This window comes from Panthera tigris, chromosome A1 (assembly GCF_018350195.1).
Source record: "Panthera tigris isolate Pti1 chromosome A1, P.tigris_Pti1_mat1.1, whole genome shotgun sequence".
NCBI classification, from domain to species: Eukaryota; Metazoa; Chordata; class Mammalia; order Carnivora; family Felidae; genus Panthera; species Panthera tigris.
Window position 1 is genome coordinate 90,274,206 of NC_056660.1, and position 18,179 is coordinate 90,292,384.

At 48.9% G+C, this 18,179-nt stretch overlaps 1 protein-coding gene across 3 annotated transcripts in view; it reads right to left on the reverse strand.

The window, feature by feature from the left end:
- Positions 1–877: 877 nt before the first annotated feature.
- RUFY1 (RUN and FYVE domain containing 1) overlaps positions 878–18,179 on the reverse strand; it is a 58,828-nt gene continuing 41,526 nt past the window's right edge. Inside the window, exons 12-18 of one of the 3 annotated variants that reach the window (XM_042982104.1) lie at positions 12,111–12,208; positions 9,916–10,035; positions 9,178–9,307; positions 6,573–6,667; positions 4,159–4,207; positions 2,581–2,658; positions 878–1,468 (exon numbers count right to left, since the gene is read on the reverse strand). In XM_042982104.1, the coding sequence (XP_042838038.1) occupies positions 1,322–1,468; positions 2,581–2,658; positions 4,159–4,207; positions 6,573–6,667; positions 9,178–9,307; positions 9,916–10,035; positions 12,111–12,208 (717 nt within the window). In that variant the 3' untranslated portion in view covers positions 878–1,321. Of the gene's footprint in view, positions 1,469–2,580; positions 2,659–4,158; positions 4,208–6,572; positions 6,668–9,177; positions 9,308–9,915; positions 10,036–10,973; positions 11,151–12,110; positions 12,209–18,179 lie in introns of those variants that run through there. The other 2 variants (XM_042982107.1, XM_042982114.1) reach the window with 2 other exon arrangements.

The following is an 18,179-nucleotide window of genomic DNA, read 5'->3' on the forward strand; positions in this document are numbered from 1 at the left end:
CAGCTGAGTGCTGGAGATTTTACTAAAAAGCTGCTCAGATGAAGCGTCCCTCTTGGCAGCTGCTTTCTCTGCCATCGTACTTCCTGATAGGATGTGAGAACCTGCAGCTCCGAAGGAATGTTGCTCTGGAGCTGGGCGTGTGTATCGACCCAACCTTGCAGAGCTGCCCAGGTCTCTCCCCCCCGCCCCCCCCCCCGCAAACTTCCCAACCCCACAGATGTGTTTAAGGGAGCAGCACATATGGAATCTGAGCCAGCCTGTGGGGAACTTTCTGCAGGGTAAGAGCCCAGGAAGAAGAGGGAGAGCCAGGGCCTCGAGCAGGGGGCTGGACAGCTAAGCAGGCCAGGGGACTTACGGGGAAAGTGGGGACTGAGCAGCCAGCACAGGGAGTCCCCTGAGGGCTGGAGAAGGCAGAGGCTCTGCAGATGGATGGACAGGTCTGGACAGTGTTACAGCACTTCTTTCATTTCAGACCCCTGGCTGGGGGCAGGGGGTGGGGTGAGCATGTGCTGAGCCCAATTTCACAGCTGACTGCACCTGTCCTAGCCCTACTTTTGAAGTTTGTGAATGACTATCTGGCAGGTGCCTCCCACAGGTATCTCCTGCAATCCACTTGCATAAAGGAACAACTTCTGAGCTTTGGTGATGGGCGTGAGGTCACTTCCTCTGTGCCTGTTGGTGGACTTCATGGCCCATGTCGTCCTCAGCTCACTGGACAGGGCACAGCCTGTACCAGAACCCAGCAGGCTTACCTCAAAGGCAGCTGCCCTCCTTGAGGGCCTTTAGTCCTGACATGGGGGCTGCCCTGAGGCCTCCCCAGAGGCTGACCCTGACGTCTGTGACACGGACACGAGTGCCTATGCTTTCTGCACCGGAGTGAAAAATAAATGATTTTATTGCAGGTCCAAAGACATATTAACAAGGGTGTGATGTGGCAAATCTCTGGCTTCTGAAGCAGGGAAGGGAAGGGGCGGGGGGGGGGGGGGGGGGTGGAGCTGGTTGCTCATTATACTAGTACGACTGCCATAAAACCGGACAATTTTTTTTGAAAAGTGAAAAATGACAGTAGCAAAATCATGAAGTTACACTGGAGCCAAAGCCAGTGATGTAGCCAAGTGAGAAGGAAGCATCCAGACAGGTTAGCAGATAGGTTAATTCCATACAGTCCGGAAAGGAGAGGCGTGTACCTTCCATTCCGCCATGCCGTGTGCACAGCCGGCCAGGATCGCGTTCCTTCCTGCTTCCCCAAGCCCTTGGGCATCCCCCAAGACCCACAGAGTTTGGCACGGTTGTGAGGCTGCCTTGCCGACGCCCTGTGTGCTTAGGAGCCAGTGGACGAGGAGCAGCGCTGCAGGAGCAGCGTGTGGCAGCTGTCGCACACACGCACGGGCTTGGGGTAGGAGGGCAGTGCTAGCTCGTTGCTGGAACACGTGTTGCAGAAGATGTGGCCGCAGTTACGGCAGTGGTGCTGCGGGACAGAGAGGCCATCATGGTGTGCTGTGCTCCCCCATCCGTACACCCACTTTGTTCTTAGAGCCTTTGGGGAAGGGATCTTAAAACCTAAGGCAGACTTGCAGATGTGTCAGTTTGGAAGGGGTCCTTGCAGACATTTGTTTCTACAGTCCTGTGCCTCTAAGGTCTGCAGAGTGGTGGTGGAGGGGCATGCGCTTGTATGAATCAGGCTCTTTTCCTTCAGAATGTGTTTACTGGAGTTGGGGGCCCAGGTTCAGTCCCTGCAATCCCTGCACCCTGTGGTGGGACCCCAGGTTTCTTTAGCCAGCCAGCCCCTCCTGATGGGTGTCTTACTTTGTGAAGAACTGCCTAAGCCTTGGGCAGAACGCCAAGACCAGGATCCATGTAGAAATCTGTCACTTCTGCCAACAGCCCAACCCCATCAGGCTAGACAATGAACCTCTGCCAGGCCGTTCACAGGTGGGGATGGAGAGGCCCCAGTGTCCAGCAGGCCTTGTGGAAATGCAGGATTTCAACGGTAGCCTCAGGAGGGCTGTTTCTACCTCTGGACCTACTGCAAGGCACTAAGGTTTGGGAGTTGTACTTTTCCACAGGCCGTTAGCCGGGACCGGTGAGCATGCGCACCTGTGTAGTAGTGGATGGGGTACTGTGGGCTGTAGAGGTTTCCAGTTTTGCTTGGCATCTATATCCTGCCCCTATCATGCCCAACTGGTCACTCAAAGCCCTGTCAACCCTGGACCAAAGGTATAGGACCTTCTGTTCCTGGAGCCTGAGGGCAGGCTGTACACTGGCAGAGGCAGACTTATCAGGGCACTGGCCCTGCCCAGATGCCAGTGAGCTTTTGGTGCCACTTGGGGGCCTGTCCGGAGACTCGCTGCTCACCGGTTCTCTAGAGATTGTTTTTGCCTCACTTTGCCAGATGTTGGTCCTGTTGCTTAAAATGAATTTTCAATGATCTGCTCACCTAGACTAGCTCTGGGCATGAGCTGGGAAACCATCTCCCTGGGCCAGCAGACCAGCAGGTGTGATCACAGTGCGGTGGCCCCTGTGGGACTGGTGGGAGGGGAGCCCCACCTGTGTGAGCCAATGGAGGGCCACCCCACGTACCTTTCTTCGGGAAATGGAGAACTCCTTTTCACACTGCTTACAGTGCGTTGCTTCATCGTCTTTCAGCCAAGTATGGCCCTGGGGGAGGAAAGACCACCACAGAATCCCAGTTTACGGCCTGGCTCCTGATGGACCTTTGGCTGCCCAATGTCAGTGGCCTACCACTTCTCTAATAGCACCTTTTGAGGGACAGCCACTTTACGCTAGATGGGGCCTCCTAGGGCCTCCCTGCCCTGACCACAGCTCACGTGCTGCAGACCGTCTGCCCTCTGGCCCTGGCTTCCCGGCCTGCAGCCAGATCCCCCAGCTTCCCGGGAACCTGAGCCTTCCCCACCCCCTTTCAATAAATGCCCTTCGGCTGAGGTAACAAGAGTCAGGATCTGATGCCTGCAACTGGATCCTGGCTGAGACATTCTCCAGTGTCCCCCTGCTGAACTGGCAGGAGGGAGAGGGGCCAGCCTGGTCAGCCAGACCAGGTCTGTGATGGCAGTCCCTGCTGAGACAGAAGGTAACATGCCATGGGATGGGAGGCCCTTCTCCACATGCTGAGCCCCCCGACCCTCAGAGCGAGGTGGGGAGGCAGGAGTCTCCATTCTGCAGAGGCAGACACCACTCTGAAAGCTGTCTTTCTAAAGGACAACCAGGAGGCATGATTTGTTCAGCTGCAGGGACTGAGCTTTCAAAGGGGCCAAAGACCTGAGAAACTTTTCTGGCTCCTTAGCCTCTGGTGGATGTCACTTTCTTGGTGACAGACTGACCCTAAGAGCTGTAGCACCACGCCCAACAGCTCCTTCCTCGAGTGCTGCTGTCACTGTTGGACATTCCAGCAGTTTTTCAGGGACAGAAAAGCAGCTCACAGCGATCTCCTCTAAGGCGCTGCCCACCTGCAAGGGCGGGGAAGGTGCATGATGTTAAGTCAGGGCTGCCGTGAGCTGCCGTGACAGTTTGCCTCTGCCCTGTGTGTACTAGGGTCTCCATCCAGCAGAGGCCGCAAACTCCTGTCCCAGGTGGGCGGTCCCTTCTCTGAACTGTCCCTGTCCCGACCCTAGTGGGCCAGCCTGGTGCCCGTACCTAGTCACCTGGTCCCCACGTTCCAGCTCTCCGTAGGTGGGTGCATCATCCTGCCCTCCCCAAGGTGGTCCAGAAACACGGCCCAGGTCAGGGCTTGAATGGTCCCCAGAAATAGCAGGGTGGCCTCCGGCCCCTCACTTGCAGGGAGAGGTCTCACGCTCCCTATTCAACAATCCCTGGATCTCTCTGCCACTTTGTGCTTCCTCCATTTGGGCACCTGTGTGGCAGGCCTGGGGTGGAACTATGGCTGACAGCTGAGGAGCCCGGATCCAGACCAGGGTTCTGGGGTGGGCCCGCCACTCAGCAGCACCACCTCTCACCAGGTCACCTGGCTCTGAGCGGCACTTTCTGCTCTGTGAACAAGTGCTAACCGCCACTGAAGCCTCAGCCGCACACGGTCACCTGACTTGTGGCAAAACCCAAGAGCACATGGGGCGTTTGCACTAGCTGACCAACAGCTGCTCTTGGGCAGAGATTCTTATGCTAATAACATCAACAATCCAGTACCTTCAGTGCCTTATTTACTTCTTTGATGTCTTCCATCTTCAGCTTTGACCTTGAAGAAAAAAAGGCAAAAATCATTTAGAAGCAGTGAGAGGCTCTCAACAGCGACTGTCTGGCTTCGGGAGGGAGACAGGGCTTATTGAGAGAGCTGTCCCATAACATGAGTCATTCTGGAACACTCTTTCTACCTTTTCATCATCCCAGAGCCACCTCTTGAGGTTGGCTCACGTCTGCCATGCTCCGAGGTTGAGCCTGTGGACTGAACGTGGCCCAAGAACAGACTGTTGATCCTGCAAGCTTTCAGAAGACTTTGAAATAGTTGCAGCCATTTAAAGATTGAGGATACGGGTGCCTGGGGGGCTCAGTTAAGCATCTGACTCTTGGTTTTGGCTTGGGTCGCCATCTCACAGCTTTGTGAGTTCGTGCCCCGCATCGGGCTCTGTGCTGCAGTGCAGACTCTCTCTCTCCATCTGCCCCTCCCCAACTTGGGGTGTCTCTTTCTCTCTCAAAATAAATAAACTTAAAAAATAAAAAGATAATGTCCCAGAAATCCAGTTTCCTAGCTTCTCTGGGCAACCATTCCTGCATAAGGCATGTCCTGGAGTGGGGCTGTGTGTGCTCCCCTCAGGAACCAGAATCTGCAGGGCTCTCTGGGCCCTTTTCCTGCTGCCTGCTCCTTTTAGAACAGTCCTGCTCAGAGGACATGTTCATTTGTCCTTGCTCCATTCTTGTTAGGGTAAGAATAATTCCTTAGTTGTCCACATAAACGACTGACTGAACACAGTCTAAACTGGCAGGATTAAACCAGATAAAATGAAACTGTAAGAAGTTGTAATTGTGGGCGGGTGGGGCAGGGGGGATGGTCTGAGCCCTTGAAAGCTGAGATTAGCCTAAACTGTCATTGGATTAACCTAATCCAAGTGTCAAAGTGGCCGGGCTCTGAGACACGAGCTAGTCTTCTGGGGGAGGATTAGGAAACTGAGCATCAAGTCCTTTAGAAAAAGGCATTCCCTCCTGCCCTGACCAGCTTAGGAACAGGCCTGCAGACTGACAGCACCAGCAGCTGCCTGGGTGGAGAGACCTGGGGACACCAGGTGGAGAGGGCAGCCTGACTGTGCAAGCACTTCCCTGGGAAATAAGCTTGGGAAGGACCCAGACTTTGGCGACATAAAGAAACCAGGCAGCTGTGTCTGGCTGGTGGAGGGATCTGAAGGGAGTCTTCTCTGGTGTCACCTGGTGACATGAAGAAGGAGGGAGGGAAGGAGGGAAGAAGCACAAAGGTTCCCTGGGGAACCCCTGCCCGTGTCACGTGTCCTGACACAGCAACCCCCACGCAGCCCAACTGAGGGACATCCTGTTCGGTGTGCATACTACTTCAGTGTTTCTAGTTTCTTCTCCTGGTCACCCTCATCTCTGGACCTTTTCTGGTCAGGGTTTTATTCAGCATGGAGCCTGAGCCCAGGCTGTGCTGGCCATGACAGCCCTTCTCTCTCTGGTCACCGTGCTTGTGACAGGCACCAGAACAGGACTCTGGTGGGGGTGGCAAGTCAACCTGGAGTCCCTGTGGGAGCCATTCTGCCCTGATGTGAGCCAGATCCCCTCGTGGTGGAAGCAACAGACAGGACACCAGAGGTAGGAAGGAGAGACAGTTCTGATGGCTTTTTCTGCTTCAGACAGTTTGAGTTGGATTTTTGTCCCTCTGAAACCAAGAGTCCTGACTCAGAAGGAGAAAAAGCTCCCCCATGGCTTTGAAAATTCAGTAATAGGGGCACCTGGGTGGCTCAGTCAGTTAAGTGTCCGACTTTGGCTCAGGTCTCACGGTTTGTGGGTTGGAGCCTGGAGCCTGCTTTGAATTCTGTGTCTCTCTCTGCCCCTCCCCTGCTCATGCTCTATCTCTTTCAAGAAATATTAAAAAAGAAAAACAACAATAATTGCACAGGTGAACATATTCTAGTATCGGCTGTGACCTATCAGACTGTCCAGAGCAACCTGGCAGGACTGGGACCATCGGGAAGGAGAGCTGTCCAGTTACAGGACAAACAGAAGCACCAACATCGGCACTCCTGCAGCAGCAGCCAGCAGAGCAGACAGAAAGACTGGTGGGTGCGAGTATCCAGAAAGGCTGGAGGTGACCGCACTTTGGCTAGGGCAGGCTGGAACCCTCAAACCACAGTATCCACTCTGGTCTGACTGCAGGCCCAGCAAGCAGCCCGCCCGCCACCCATCTGGTTCACCCATCTGGGGTTTCTTAACGCGTTAAACCAGCATTGCGTCCTCGAGGCCTGACCTCCACCTGGCAGGCCTCCTTCCCGGCCCTCCCTTCCACGACAACACAATTTGGTTCAGGGCCCGGTGGGCAGGCTGGTGTGACTCCAGGGGGCGGCGCAGGGGGCAGGTGAGGGGGACTGGGGTCTTACTGGCTGAGGTGCAGCCCCATTTCCTGGAGGGCCTGTTCCTGCTCCTCGCAAACCTTCTGCAACTCTGCCTTCTCGTCCTGGAGCTCCCGCAGCTCCTAAAACGAAACGACCAGATGCCTGATACGCTGACAGTCTTTTTTTTTCTTTCTTTCTTTCTTTCTTTTTTTTTTTTAAAGGTTTAGCGATCACAGGGGCACCTGGGTGGCTCAGTCGGTTGGGCGTCCGACTTCGGCTCAGGTCATGATCTCGTGGTTCGTGAGTTCGAGCCCCGCATCGGGCTCCATGCTGACAGCTCGGAGCCTGGAGCCTGCTTTGGAAGCTGTGACTCCCCCTCTCTCTGTCCCCTCCCTTGCTCATGCTCTCTGTCTCTCAAAAAATAAATAAACGTTAAAACAAATTAAAAAAAAAAAAAAAGGCTTAGCGATCACAGCAACAAGAAGGGCAGAATGCTTTTCAAGCACAAAAAGCAGTTTTGTCGTATGAACCGCACTCCAGACAGAGTTACTTCGTGGGTTACTTCTCACCAGCCTGTTTCTCCAGAATGGGCAACTGCAAGGTGAATGCTACAGGGGTGGCCCTGCGGTGGGGACAGTGACATGGAGCAGGAAACAGCTCCATTCAAACAGTCCTCCTCCCAGGGCAAACAAGGCTCTGCCCATCTGAGTTGCTATTAAAGGACTGTTTAAACACAGAGAATTACCTCCAAAAATACACAGGTGAAACTTCTATAGAACTGTAGGTCACTTGCCCAGAGAAGGCTTGTCTGGATAGTGTTTTTTGGAAAGGGCTGGTTGTGAGTGAGTGAACAAGGCTGATGAAGGCCCAGATTGGGATCTCATTCTCGTGCATGTGGGGAGAGCAGCTCACACAATGACAACCATCGTAACCTGAGAACAGGGCACCTTGACACAGGCTGGCGAGGGCTAGGACAGAAGACCCAGGACAGTGCGGTTCAGGGCTTAGGCCTAAGTGGTGGGCACTTCCCTCCCAGCCGCCCCAGAGCCTGCTGTCACAGGCACACAGCACAGGGCACCCTGCTGATGTCAGATACATTTTGTTTCTTGTGTGTGTATGTAAGTGCGGGTGGGAGGTGGGGAGGGCAAGCGATTCAAATCTTACACCAAAGTATTTGGGAGTGGAATAAAGGAGGCACGATGCAGAACTTTCTGGGAGTCCTCTTCTGCCCTCCATTTCTTCTCCTCCCTTTTCCAAGCCTGAGAGGCTCATGAGGAACTTCTCCCCTCCCCAGGGGTCCTCCCCACCCCTGGCCTAGTGGGCTCCCCAGCAAGGGGCTCTAGACACTTTTCAACAGAAACCAAAGCGCCTTTGTTGGCTCATTCAGATTGTGCAGCAGGACCCATTACCACATTCAGCACAACGAGATCCAGGTCTGGGAGCTGCCCCAGCCTCAAGGACCCTCTGCCAGGGCAGGTGTGGTGCGGAAGGCATGCCAGTCCCACCAGGAGAGGCTGCAGTAGTCAGGGACACCCCCTAGCAGGCTGCGGCTGCTCCCACCAGCATTGTGGGGACCTCCCACCTTTGCGGGAGATGCCTGGCGATTTTATCATCGGGGAAGACTTGTAGACTGCCTGGGTTCCCTGGGAGATCTAGTTCTGCAACCAGACAGAGATGCCATTCTGGCACCCCAACATCTCTCTCCCTGAAGCTTTCCATAGGATCCAGGCCTCACCTTCACCAGAGGACCGAGGTGGCTCTAGGCAGAGACTGGTTCGGTTGGCTTCCCAGGGGTGGCCCAGGCCCAGAAAGTTCTGGGGAACCAGGATACCTGACCCTAGGCCAAGCCCCTCTGGGGTGGAGGTGTGGCACTTGGTGGAAGATGTTCATGCTTACTGTTTCCTCTCTTGCAAGCCCGCCACCCATTCTCACACAGTAGCTGGTGACGGTCTTAAAATGAAGTGGGCCATGTACCTCCCCCACCCCCTCCATGCCCCCAACAGCTTCTTACCGTGCTCAAGAGAAGATCCAAATCCCTTCGTGCAGCTCTGGGGGCCCGAGATCGGTCTGCCCACCTGAGGCCTCGGCTCCAGTGCTTCCTTCTTCCGCTCGCCACACCTCAGCCTCATGGCCCTTCTTTCTGCTCCTTGACCACGACATACCCTCACACTTCCTGCTATCTGCCTGAGAGGTTCTTAGCTTGGACCTGTGCATAGCCGTCCCTTGCTGTCATTCAGATCCGCCCGTCACTCTTCCCAGACCACCCCTGCCCACGGCAGGGAATGTTCTGTTCACAGCACTCACCCCTGAGTGTCTGGTGTGTGCACCGGCCGCCCAGAGCAGCAGCTCCATGGGCACAGCTCTGGCTCTGTGGTTGCAGTTTCCAGAGACACTGGTAGCTCTTTTTCTCCCAAGGATGGCTGCCTTACCTTTCTTTTTTTTTTAGTTCGTTTGTTTGTTTATTTATTTAGAGAGCGAGTGAGTGAGCAGGGGAGGGGCAGAGAAAGGGAAAGAGAGAATCCCAAGCAGGCTCCATGCTGTCAGCACACAGCATGATGTGGGGCTCCAACTCATGAACCGTGAGATCGTGACCTGAGTTGAGATCAAGAGTCCAACACTCAACCAAGCCACCCAGGCACCCCTGCCTTACCTTTTTTAATCCTTCCACTTGCTGTAGCTCTGCTCGGAGCAGAGAGGAAGTGTCTTTCTCCTGCTGTAATTCTCGTTGAAGAGCCTGTCTTTGCTCTTTTTCTGATTTCAGCTCTTTCTCTAGACTTGAACTGTTTTCCCAAAATGAACTGGAGTTAGTCTCAGTGGGAGATTTGCGCGGAAACTGCACAATCTCCAACCCAATTCACCACACAGGGAACGGGGAATTGGAATTGGCATTGTCACATGCGTATCTAAACCCATCACTGGAGCAGGGCTGCCTGCCCCTCCACAGGGGACACCGGGACCCCTCAAGGGGAAGAAGGGCAGGTGCACACTTGACTGCATGTGAGCCGAAAGAAAGCAAAAGGGCCTGGGGACACTTAGGGCTGCACCTGTGGGATCCCCTACTGAGGCAAGACCTGGGGCGTGGGGGGTTGCAACACGAGTTCTGCTTTTTCCAACCCAGAGCCAGCTCCCACTGGAGGACACTGGGGGTGGGGGCAGGAGAAAGCTACTGGACCCCCCCATCCCCTGCTGCTCACCAGCCAAGTGGCCCTGGGACGTTCCTGAACCCCCGAACCAGCTCTCTCATTTGTGAAACACAGACATCTGTCACTCATCACTGGGCTTTACATGCACGCTCAAACCCTCATCCCAGCCTTGTAGGAGATGAGGGTTAAACTTCGAAGAGGCCACGGCCCGCCCCCCTCTGCCCCCCACCGGGCCGCCCGCCTACCACTGCTCATGCAGCTGTGAGAGCTGTTGCTGCAAAGCACACGTCCGGCCGCCCAGCTCCTGCTGCAGCCGGTGGCTCCGCTCCTCAGCCCCCTGCCTGGCCCTTTCAGACTGCCGTAACCTGCACCGAAGCAAGCACATCTGCATAAGGAAAGGAGCCACCCTCGCCACCGAAGGTATCGTGTTTTCCTGTTCTCGTGGCTTGCATTGTAAATATGCACACAGTAAGATTGACTCATGTGTGTGCCCAGTTCCCAGAGTTTTTAGCACACGGATAGACCCATGGAACCACCATGGTGATCAAGAGACAGAGCAGTTCTGTCACCCCTGAAGGCTCCCTTCCCACCCCTGACCCCTGATGGGCTCTGATACCATGACTTTTTCTTTTCCAGAGTGTCCTATAAGTGGAATCATACTTTCTATAAATAACGTTTTAAGCCTGGCTTCTTTCTCTCAGCTTAGTATTGCTGAAATCAAGTTTGTGGATCAGTGGCTCATTCCTTCCTCTGCCTGAGTACTATTTCACTGTACAGGGTACCAGTTTGTTCTTACTTCACTCGATGAAAAACCTCTAACTCGCTTCTAGTTTTGACAATAATGAATAGACCTGCTACAAACATTTGTGTATGGGCTTTTGTGCGGACATTAGTTTCCATTTCTCTTGGGCTGATACCCAGGAGTGGGATTGTTGGGTCAGATGGAAGAGTAAGGTTAGCTTTATTTTAAGACACTGTTTCCCAACGTGGCTGTACCATTTGGCATCCCCACCGGTCATGTAGGAGAGTTCTAGTTGCTCTGTAGCCCCGTCAATACTCGGTATTGTCATTAAAAAGATATTTAGCTGTTCTAACAGGTGTGTAGTAGCATCTCACGGTGATTTTAACATGTACTTCCCTGGGGGTGCCTGGGTGGCTCAGTCAGTTGAGTGTCTGCCTTGGCTCAGGTCCTCATCTTGTGGTTTGTGAGTTCGAACCCACATAGGGCTCACTGCTGTTAGCACAAAAGCCCACCTCTGTCCCCCTCTCTCTGCCCCTCCCCTGCTTGCACTCTTTCAAAAATGAATATTTACAACAAAACATAACAAAACATGTACCTCCTTGATGGCTACTGACACTGAACATCTTTTTGTGTGCTTATTTGCCATCCCTATGTCCTCTTTGGCGAAGTGTCCATTCAAGTCTTTTGTCCATTTTTCAACTGGGTTGTCTGTTGAGTTTTGAGAGTTCTTTATATATTCTGGAGACAGAATATATAACTTTGTCAGTTAAGTGATTTGCAAGTTTTCTGCCAATCTCCAGCTGGTCTTTTTATTCTCTCAACCATGTCTTTCATAGCACAAAGGTTTTACCTTTTGATAAAGTCCAACTTATCAAGTTTTTCCTCCCATGGACACCATGCTTTTCAAAAGTATTACATTTTTTTAAGTTTTTATTTATTTATTTTGACAGAGAGAGAGAGCAAGAGAGAGCAGGCTGAGAGAGAGAATCCCAAGCAGGCTCTGCAGTGCCAGTGCAGGGCCTGGCATGGGACTTGAACTCATGAACCGTGAAATTATGACCTGAGCCGAAATCAAGAGTTGGACACTCAACTGACTGAGCCACCCAGGGGCCCTGGATCCCATGCTTTTATGTCATGTCTAAGATCTCTTTGCCTAATCCAAGATCACAAAGATTTTCTCCTAGGTTTTCTTCCAGAGGTTGTAAGTTTTAAGTTTTCCATTTAGACTTATGATCCATTTCCAGCTAATTTTTGTAGAAGACAGGAAGTATACACCAAGGTCCATTTTTTTTGCTTATGCATGTCCGATTGTCCCAGTATCACTTATTGAAAAGATTTTCCTTTCTCCCTTGAACTGCCTTTGCACCTCTGTAAGAAAATCAGTTGCCATATTCATTGGGGTCTGCTTTCAGGCTCTATTCTGACCCATTATAGACTGATGGTTAAGTGTGTCGGTGACAAGGAGCTCACTGTATGGGTCTGACTCCTGAGAAGACAATGTGATACAGTCACCCAGAGATTGATTAAGGGAATACACACTTAGGCAAGGATGGGAATCCAGCCCCCTTGCTCAGCAAGACTACAATTCCAAAGGACTTTCATCCCAAGTTGTCTGAACTTTTGAGAGAGACTCTAAGTTCCCGGGCCTAGGGAATGTCTAGCACCTTCTAGGGAGTATCTGCCACAGGGAGTGATTACCTTTCTTCCATCTGTTTCATGCTGGACATAACCTGGTTGGTTTTTTCTTCAAAAGATGTGATGGCTTCATTCTTCTGCTGTAAACAGCTCTCTGCATTCTGCAAAGGCAAGGAAGAGGGGTCACACTCTGCCTCTCTCTCACTGCAGTGCCCGCTCAGGGTTAAAAGAGGGTTTGATGATTCAATCTGTGCTTTCACAACATTTCTAGGAGCATTTCACTAATTGCTGGTCTTTCCCATAGCACTGGAAGACAAACTGGACTAAGGCTCCCAGCTTTATCCACACAAAGAAAGGCCAAAAAGGAAGTAATAAGCTTTTTGTTTTCCTCTATGAAAGGTCCATGCTCCTTTTTAAAAAAAGAACTTCAGAGTGAGATCTGACAGTGTTGCAGAGCTGTTCCTACATGCCAAGCACACCTACGAGTTCATCGAGCCCTTGTAGGTTCTCGTGGCCGGCTGGTCAGCCCCAGTTCCCTAAGCACAGAGGGAGGCTGGCACAGACGTGCGATACAGCAGATTTACACCCACAACTGTGTGACTTCTGAATCCAGGCATGTACCGGGGGCCCAGGCAGGGGGGGCGGGCAAAAAGCACTGTGTCCCTGTGTGTCCATAATAGACACTTTTAAAATAAAAGGATACGGAAAGGCTGATGACAGAAGGAAGTCCTAATAAGTTCCTAATATAATATACAGACTGTATTCTTGGACCTTAATATAATGCAGTTAGACATTAACAACAAAAGAATGGCTAAAAATGCCTCATATCTTAGAAACTAAACTACATAGCATATTACTAAAAAGCTGTTGAGCTAAAAATGTAAACCAGAGGACTAATTAAGAAATACTGAGAGGTAGGGGCGCCTGGGTGGCTCAGTTGGTTAATTCTCCAACTCTTGATTTTGGCTCAGGTCATTATCTCATAGTTCGTAAGTTTGAGCCCTGCATCAGGCTCTGGGTTGACAGCCTGGAGCCTGCTGAGGATTCTCTTTCTCCCTCTCTCTCTGCCCCTCCCCTACTTGTGCTTTCTCTTTCAAAAATAAATAAACTTAAAAAAAAAAAAAAAGAAATATTTAGAGGTAAAAGCCAGTGAAAACACTATGCAATATTGTATGGTATTGAAGATGCACTGAGTGGAAGACGTATCCTAATTTTACACACCACTAAGCAAGAAAAAACAGCTACTTAGAACATGTGCCATTGACTGTAAGATGCATGTAGGTTTCAGAGAGGCTGAGCTGTGAATAAATGTGCTTCTTAGGTGATATACTTTTGTCAAAATTTGAGGGCCACAGGTAAAGCAGTAGTTGTGTGGGTCATTTTTAACTTCAAATAACATCTTTTTTATTTATTTTTATTTTTTAAAGCAAACTACCCCCAGCATGGGGCTTGAACTCACAACCTTGAGATCAAAAGTCACATGCTCTACTGACTAAGCCAGCCAGCTGCCCCCAAATAAATGTTTTTATGAAATAAAAAAAAAAAGATAAAACAGATGAGCTAAGCATGCATTTCAGAAGATGAAAATAAATTACAGAGCAAACGCAAAGAAATCAGAAAGAATATAATAAAGGGGTACCTGGGTGACTCAGTCAGTTAAGCATCTGACTCTTGATTTTGGCTCAGGGCATGATCTCATGGTTGTGAGATTGAGCCCCCCAGTGCAGAGCCTGCTTGGGATTCTGTGTCTCTCTGCCCCCTCCCCTGCTCAGGCCCGTTCTTTCTTTCTTTCTTCTTCTTTTTTTAAATGTTTATGTTTGAGAGAGACAGAGCATGAGTGGGGGAGGAGCAGAGAAAGAGAGAGACACAGAATCTGAAGCAGGCTCCAGGCTCTGAACTGTCAGTACAGAGCCTGATGTGGGGCTCGAACTCACAGATCATGATGTGGGCCAAAGTTGTACGCTTAACCGACTGAGCCACCCAGGTGCCCCTGTTTCAAAATAAACTTATAATAAACTTATAATAATGTATAATAAGCTTAACAAACTTATAAAAAAAAGAAAACCTTAAAAAAAAGAATATAATAAAAGGAAAGGTGGAAATCAATGCAACATGGAACAACAGACAATAAAGAATATTAGAAAAAAGGTGGTTCTTTGAAAAGATTATTGCCAATGATCACCAGCAACCACCAGCAGCTAGGGGACAGGGATGCTTACAGTCCTTCTCACAGCCCTTAGAAGAAAGCAACTGTGCTAATACCCAGCCTCAGGCTTCTGGCTTCCTGACAGTGTGGAGTCTGGTTGGGATTCTCTCTCTCCCTCTCTCTGCCCCTCTCCCGCTCCCACTCACTTGCACACGCTTCTCTCTCTCTCAAAATGAATAAATAAACTTAAAAAAAAAGTTATATATGAACCTTATGGTAACCACCAATCAAAAGCCTATAATAGACACACAAAAAACAAAGAGAAAGGAATATAAGCACAACACTATAGGAAGCCATCAACTGCAAGTGAAGAGAGCAAGAGAAGGAATAGAGAATAACTACAGAAACAACCAAAAACAACAAAATGGCAGTAAGTACACACCTGTCAGTGATTATTTATTTATGAGAGAACATATGCATATTTACTTATTTATTTTTGAGGAGAGAGCGAGCCCAAGAAAGGGTCAGAGGTGGGGAGAGAGACACTCTTAAGCAGGCTCCACTGTGAGCCTTGATCCCATGACCCTAAGATCATGACCTGAGCTGAAATCAAGAGTCGGATGCTCAATGGACAGAACCATCCAGGCGCTCCAAGTAATGACTTTAAATTTAAATGGTCTATCTGTTCCAATCAGAAGACATAGGTAGGGTGAGATGAATGGATAAAAAACCAAGACCTGTCTATATGCTGCCTATAAGAGACTCACTTCAGATCTAAAAACATATACAGACCGAAAGTGAAGTGATAGAAAAACATATCGCACACAAATGGAAGCCAAAAAAAAAAAAAAAAAAGCTGGGGTAGCAGTACCCATGTGAGACTAAAATAGAATTACATGATGATAAAGAGATCTAACAAGCTGAATCCAGCTTGAGGATATATGTCCAGCAAAAGAATATAAAAATCATAAATATCTATGCACCCAACATGGAAGCACCTAAATACATAAAGCAGCTAACAACAAACATTAAAAAAGAAACTGACAATAATACAATAGTAGGGGACTACTTACATCAATGGATAGATCATCCAGGCAGAAAATCAGTAAGGAAACAGTGGTTTTGAATGACACATTAGAGCTGATGGACTTAACAGATATATACAGAACATTCTATTCCAAGCTAGCAAAATACACATTCTTTTCAAGTGCACATGGGACATTCTCCAGGATTGATCATGATAGGCCACACAAGGAGTCTCAATAAATTTAAGAAGACTGAAATCATATTAAGCTGCTTTTCTGACCACAATAGTATGAAACTTAAAATCAATTATAGAAGAAAAACTGGAAAAAGCACAAACATACAAAAAATACACCAAAAAAACCTGGGGAGGCTAAACAACATGCTACCAAACAACAAATTGGTCAACAAAGAAATCAAAGGAGACATTAAAAAAAAAAAAAAGCACCTGGAGACAAATGAAAATGGAAACACAGTGGTCCAAAATCTTTGGGAGGCAATAGAAGCAGTCCTAAGAAGGAAGTTTATAGTGATACAGGCCTACCTCAAGAAACAAGAAAAATCTCAAAGAAACAATCTAACTTCACACATAAAGCAACTAAAAAAAGAAGAGCAAAACCCAAAGTTAGTACAAGGAAGGAAATAATAAAAATAAGAATGGCTATAAGTGAAATAGAGACTAAAAAACAATAGCAAAGACCAGATGAAACCAAGAGCTGGTTCTTTGAAAAGATAAAATTGATAAACTTTCAGCCAGACTCATCAAGAAAAAGAGGGCTCAAATAAATAAATTCAGGGGCATCTGGGTGGCTCAGTCAGTTAACCGTCCGACTTCGGCTCAGGTCATGATCTTGCAGTTCATGAGTTTGAGCCCACATGGGGCTCTGCATTGACAGAAAGACCCCAGTTGGAATTCTCCCCTTTTCTCTCTCTGCCCTTCCCCTGCTTGCGCTCTCTCTCTCAAAATACATAAACTTTATAAATAAATACATACATACATACATACATACATACATACATACATACAGAAATGAAAGAGAAAAAGTAACAGCTGACACCACAGGACTGTAAGATACAACTATGAAAAATTATATGCCAACACATTGGACAACCTAAAATAAATGGATAAATTCCTAGAAACTTAACGATCTTCCAAGACTGAATTAGGAAGAAATAAAAATCTGAACAGACCAAGGCACCTGGGTGTCTCAGTTAATTAAGTATCTGACTTTAAAAAAAAAAATTTTTTTTTTTTTATTAACATTTATTTATTTTTTGAGAGTCAGAGAGAGACAGAGCATGAGCAGGGGAGGTACAGAGAGAGGGAGACACAGAATCAGAAGCAGGCTCCAGGCTCTGAACTGTCAGCACACAGCCTGATGCAGGGCTCAAACCCATGAATCGTGAGATCATGACCTGAGCCGAAGTCGGTTGCTTAACTGACTGAGCCACCCAGGCGCCCCGACTTTTTTTTTTTTTAATTTATTTTTGAGAGAGAGAGAGAGAGAGAGAGAGAGAGAGCGAGCTGGGGAGAGGCAGAGACAGAGAGGGAGACACAGAATCTGAAGCAGGCTCCAGGCTCTGAGCTGTCAGCACAGAGCCCGATGTGGGGCTTGAACTCATGAACTGTGATTTCATGACCTGAGCCAAAGTCAGATGCTCAACGATTGAGTCACCCAGGCACCCCAGGCGCCCCTCAAGTATCCGACTCTTGATTTCAGCTCATGTTCTCATGGTTTGTGAGTTTGAGTCCCACGTTAGGCTCTGAGCTGACAGTGCAGAACCTGCTAGGAATTCTCTCTTTCCCTGTTTCTCTGCCCCACCCCACCTCTCAAAATAAATAAACTTAAAAAAAAAAATCTAGGGGTGCCTGGATGGCCCAACTGGTTGAGTGTCTGACTTCGACTCAGGTCATGATCTCACACTCATGGGTTTGAGCCCAGCGATGGGCTCTGCGCTGACAGCTCAGAGCCTAGAGCCTGCTTCAGATTCTGTGTCTCCCTCTCACTCTGCCCCTGCCCCACTCGCACTCTTTTTCTCTCAAAATAAATAAACATAATAATAAAAAAAAAATCTGAACAGACCAAGTTCTAGTAATGAAATTGAATTTGTAATAAAAAAAACTCCCAACAAACACAAGTCTAGGACTGGATGGCTTCACAGGTGAATTCTACCAAACATTTACTTAAAAAAGAATTAAGGGGCACCTGGGTGGCTCAGTAAGTTAAGCGTCTGACTTCAGCTCAGGTCATGATCTCTAAGTTTGTGAATTCGAGCCCCACATAGAACTCTCTGCTGTTGGCATGGAGCCCACTTGGGATCTTCTGTCCCTGTCTCTTTATGCCCCTCCCCCTTTCATTCTTACTCTCTCTCTCTCAAAATAAATAAACTTTAAAAAACATTTAAAGAGGGGCGCCTGGGTAGCTCAGTCGGTTAAGCGTCCGACTTCAGCTCAGGTCATGATCTCGCGGTCCGTGAGTTTGAGCCCCGCATTGGGCTCTGTGGTGACAGCTCAGAGCCTGGAGTCTGTTTTGGATTCTGTGTCTCCCTCTCTCTCTGACCCTCCCCCGTTCATGCTCTGTCTCTCCCTGTCTCAAAAATAAATAAACGTTAAAATAAAATAAAATAAAATAAAATAAAATAAAATAAAATAAAATAAAATAAAAAATAAAAACATTTAAAGAAGAGTTAATACTCCATCTTCTCAAACTGTTCCAAAAAAACAGAAGAGCAAAGAAAACTTCCAAATTCATTCTGTGACGTCAGCAGTACTTTGATATCAAAACCAGAACACAGGTCCTACCAAGAAAGAAAACTACAGGCTAACATCCCTGATAAACACAGATGCAAAAATTCTCAGCAAAATACTGGCAAACTGAATCCAACAACACGTTAAAAGGATCATTCACACGATCAAGTAGGATTTATTCTAGGATACATAGCTGGTTCAGTATCTGCAGATA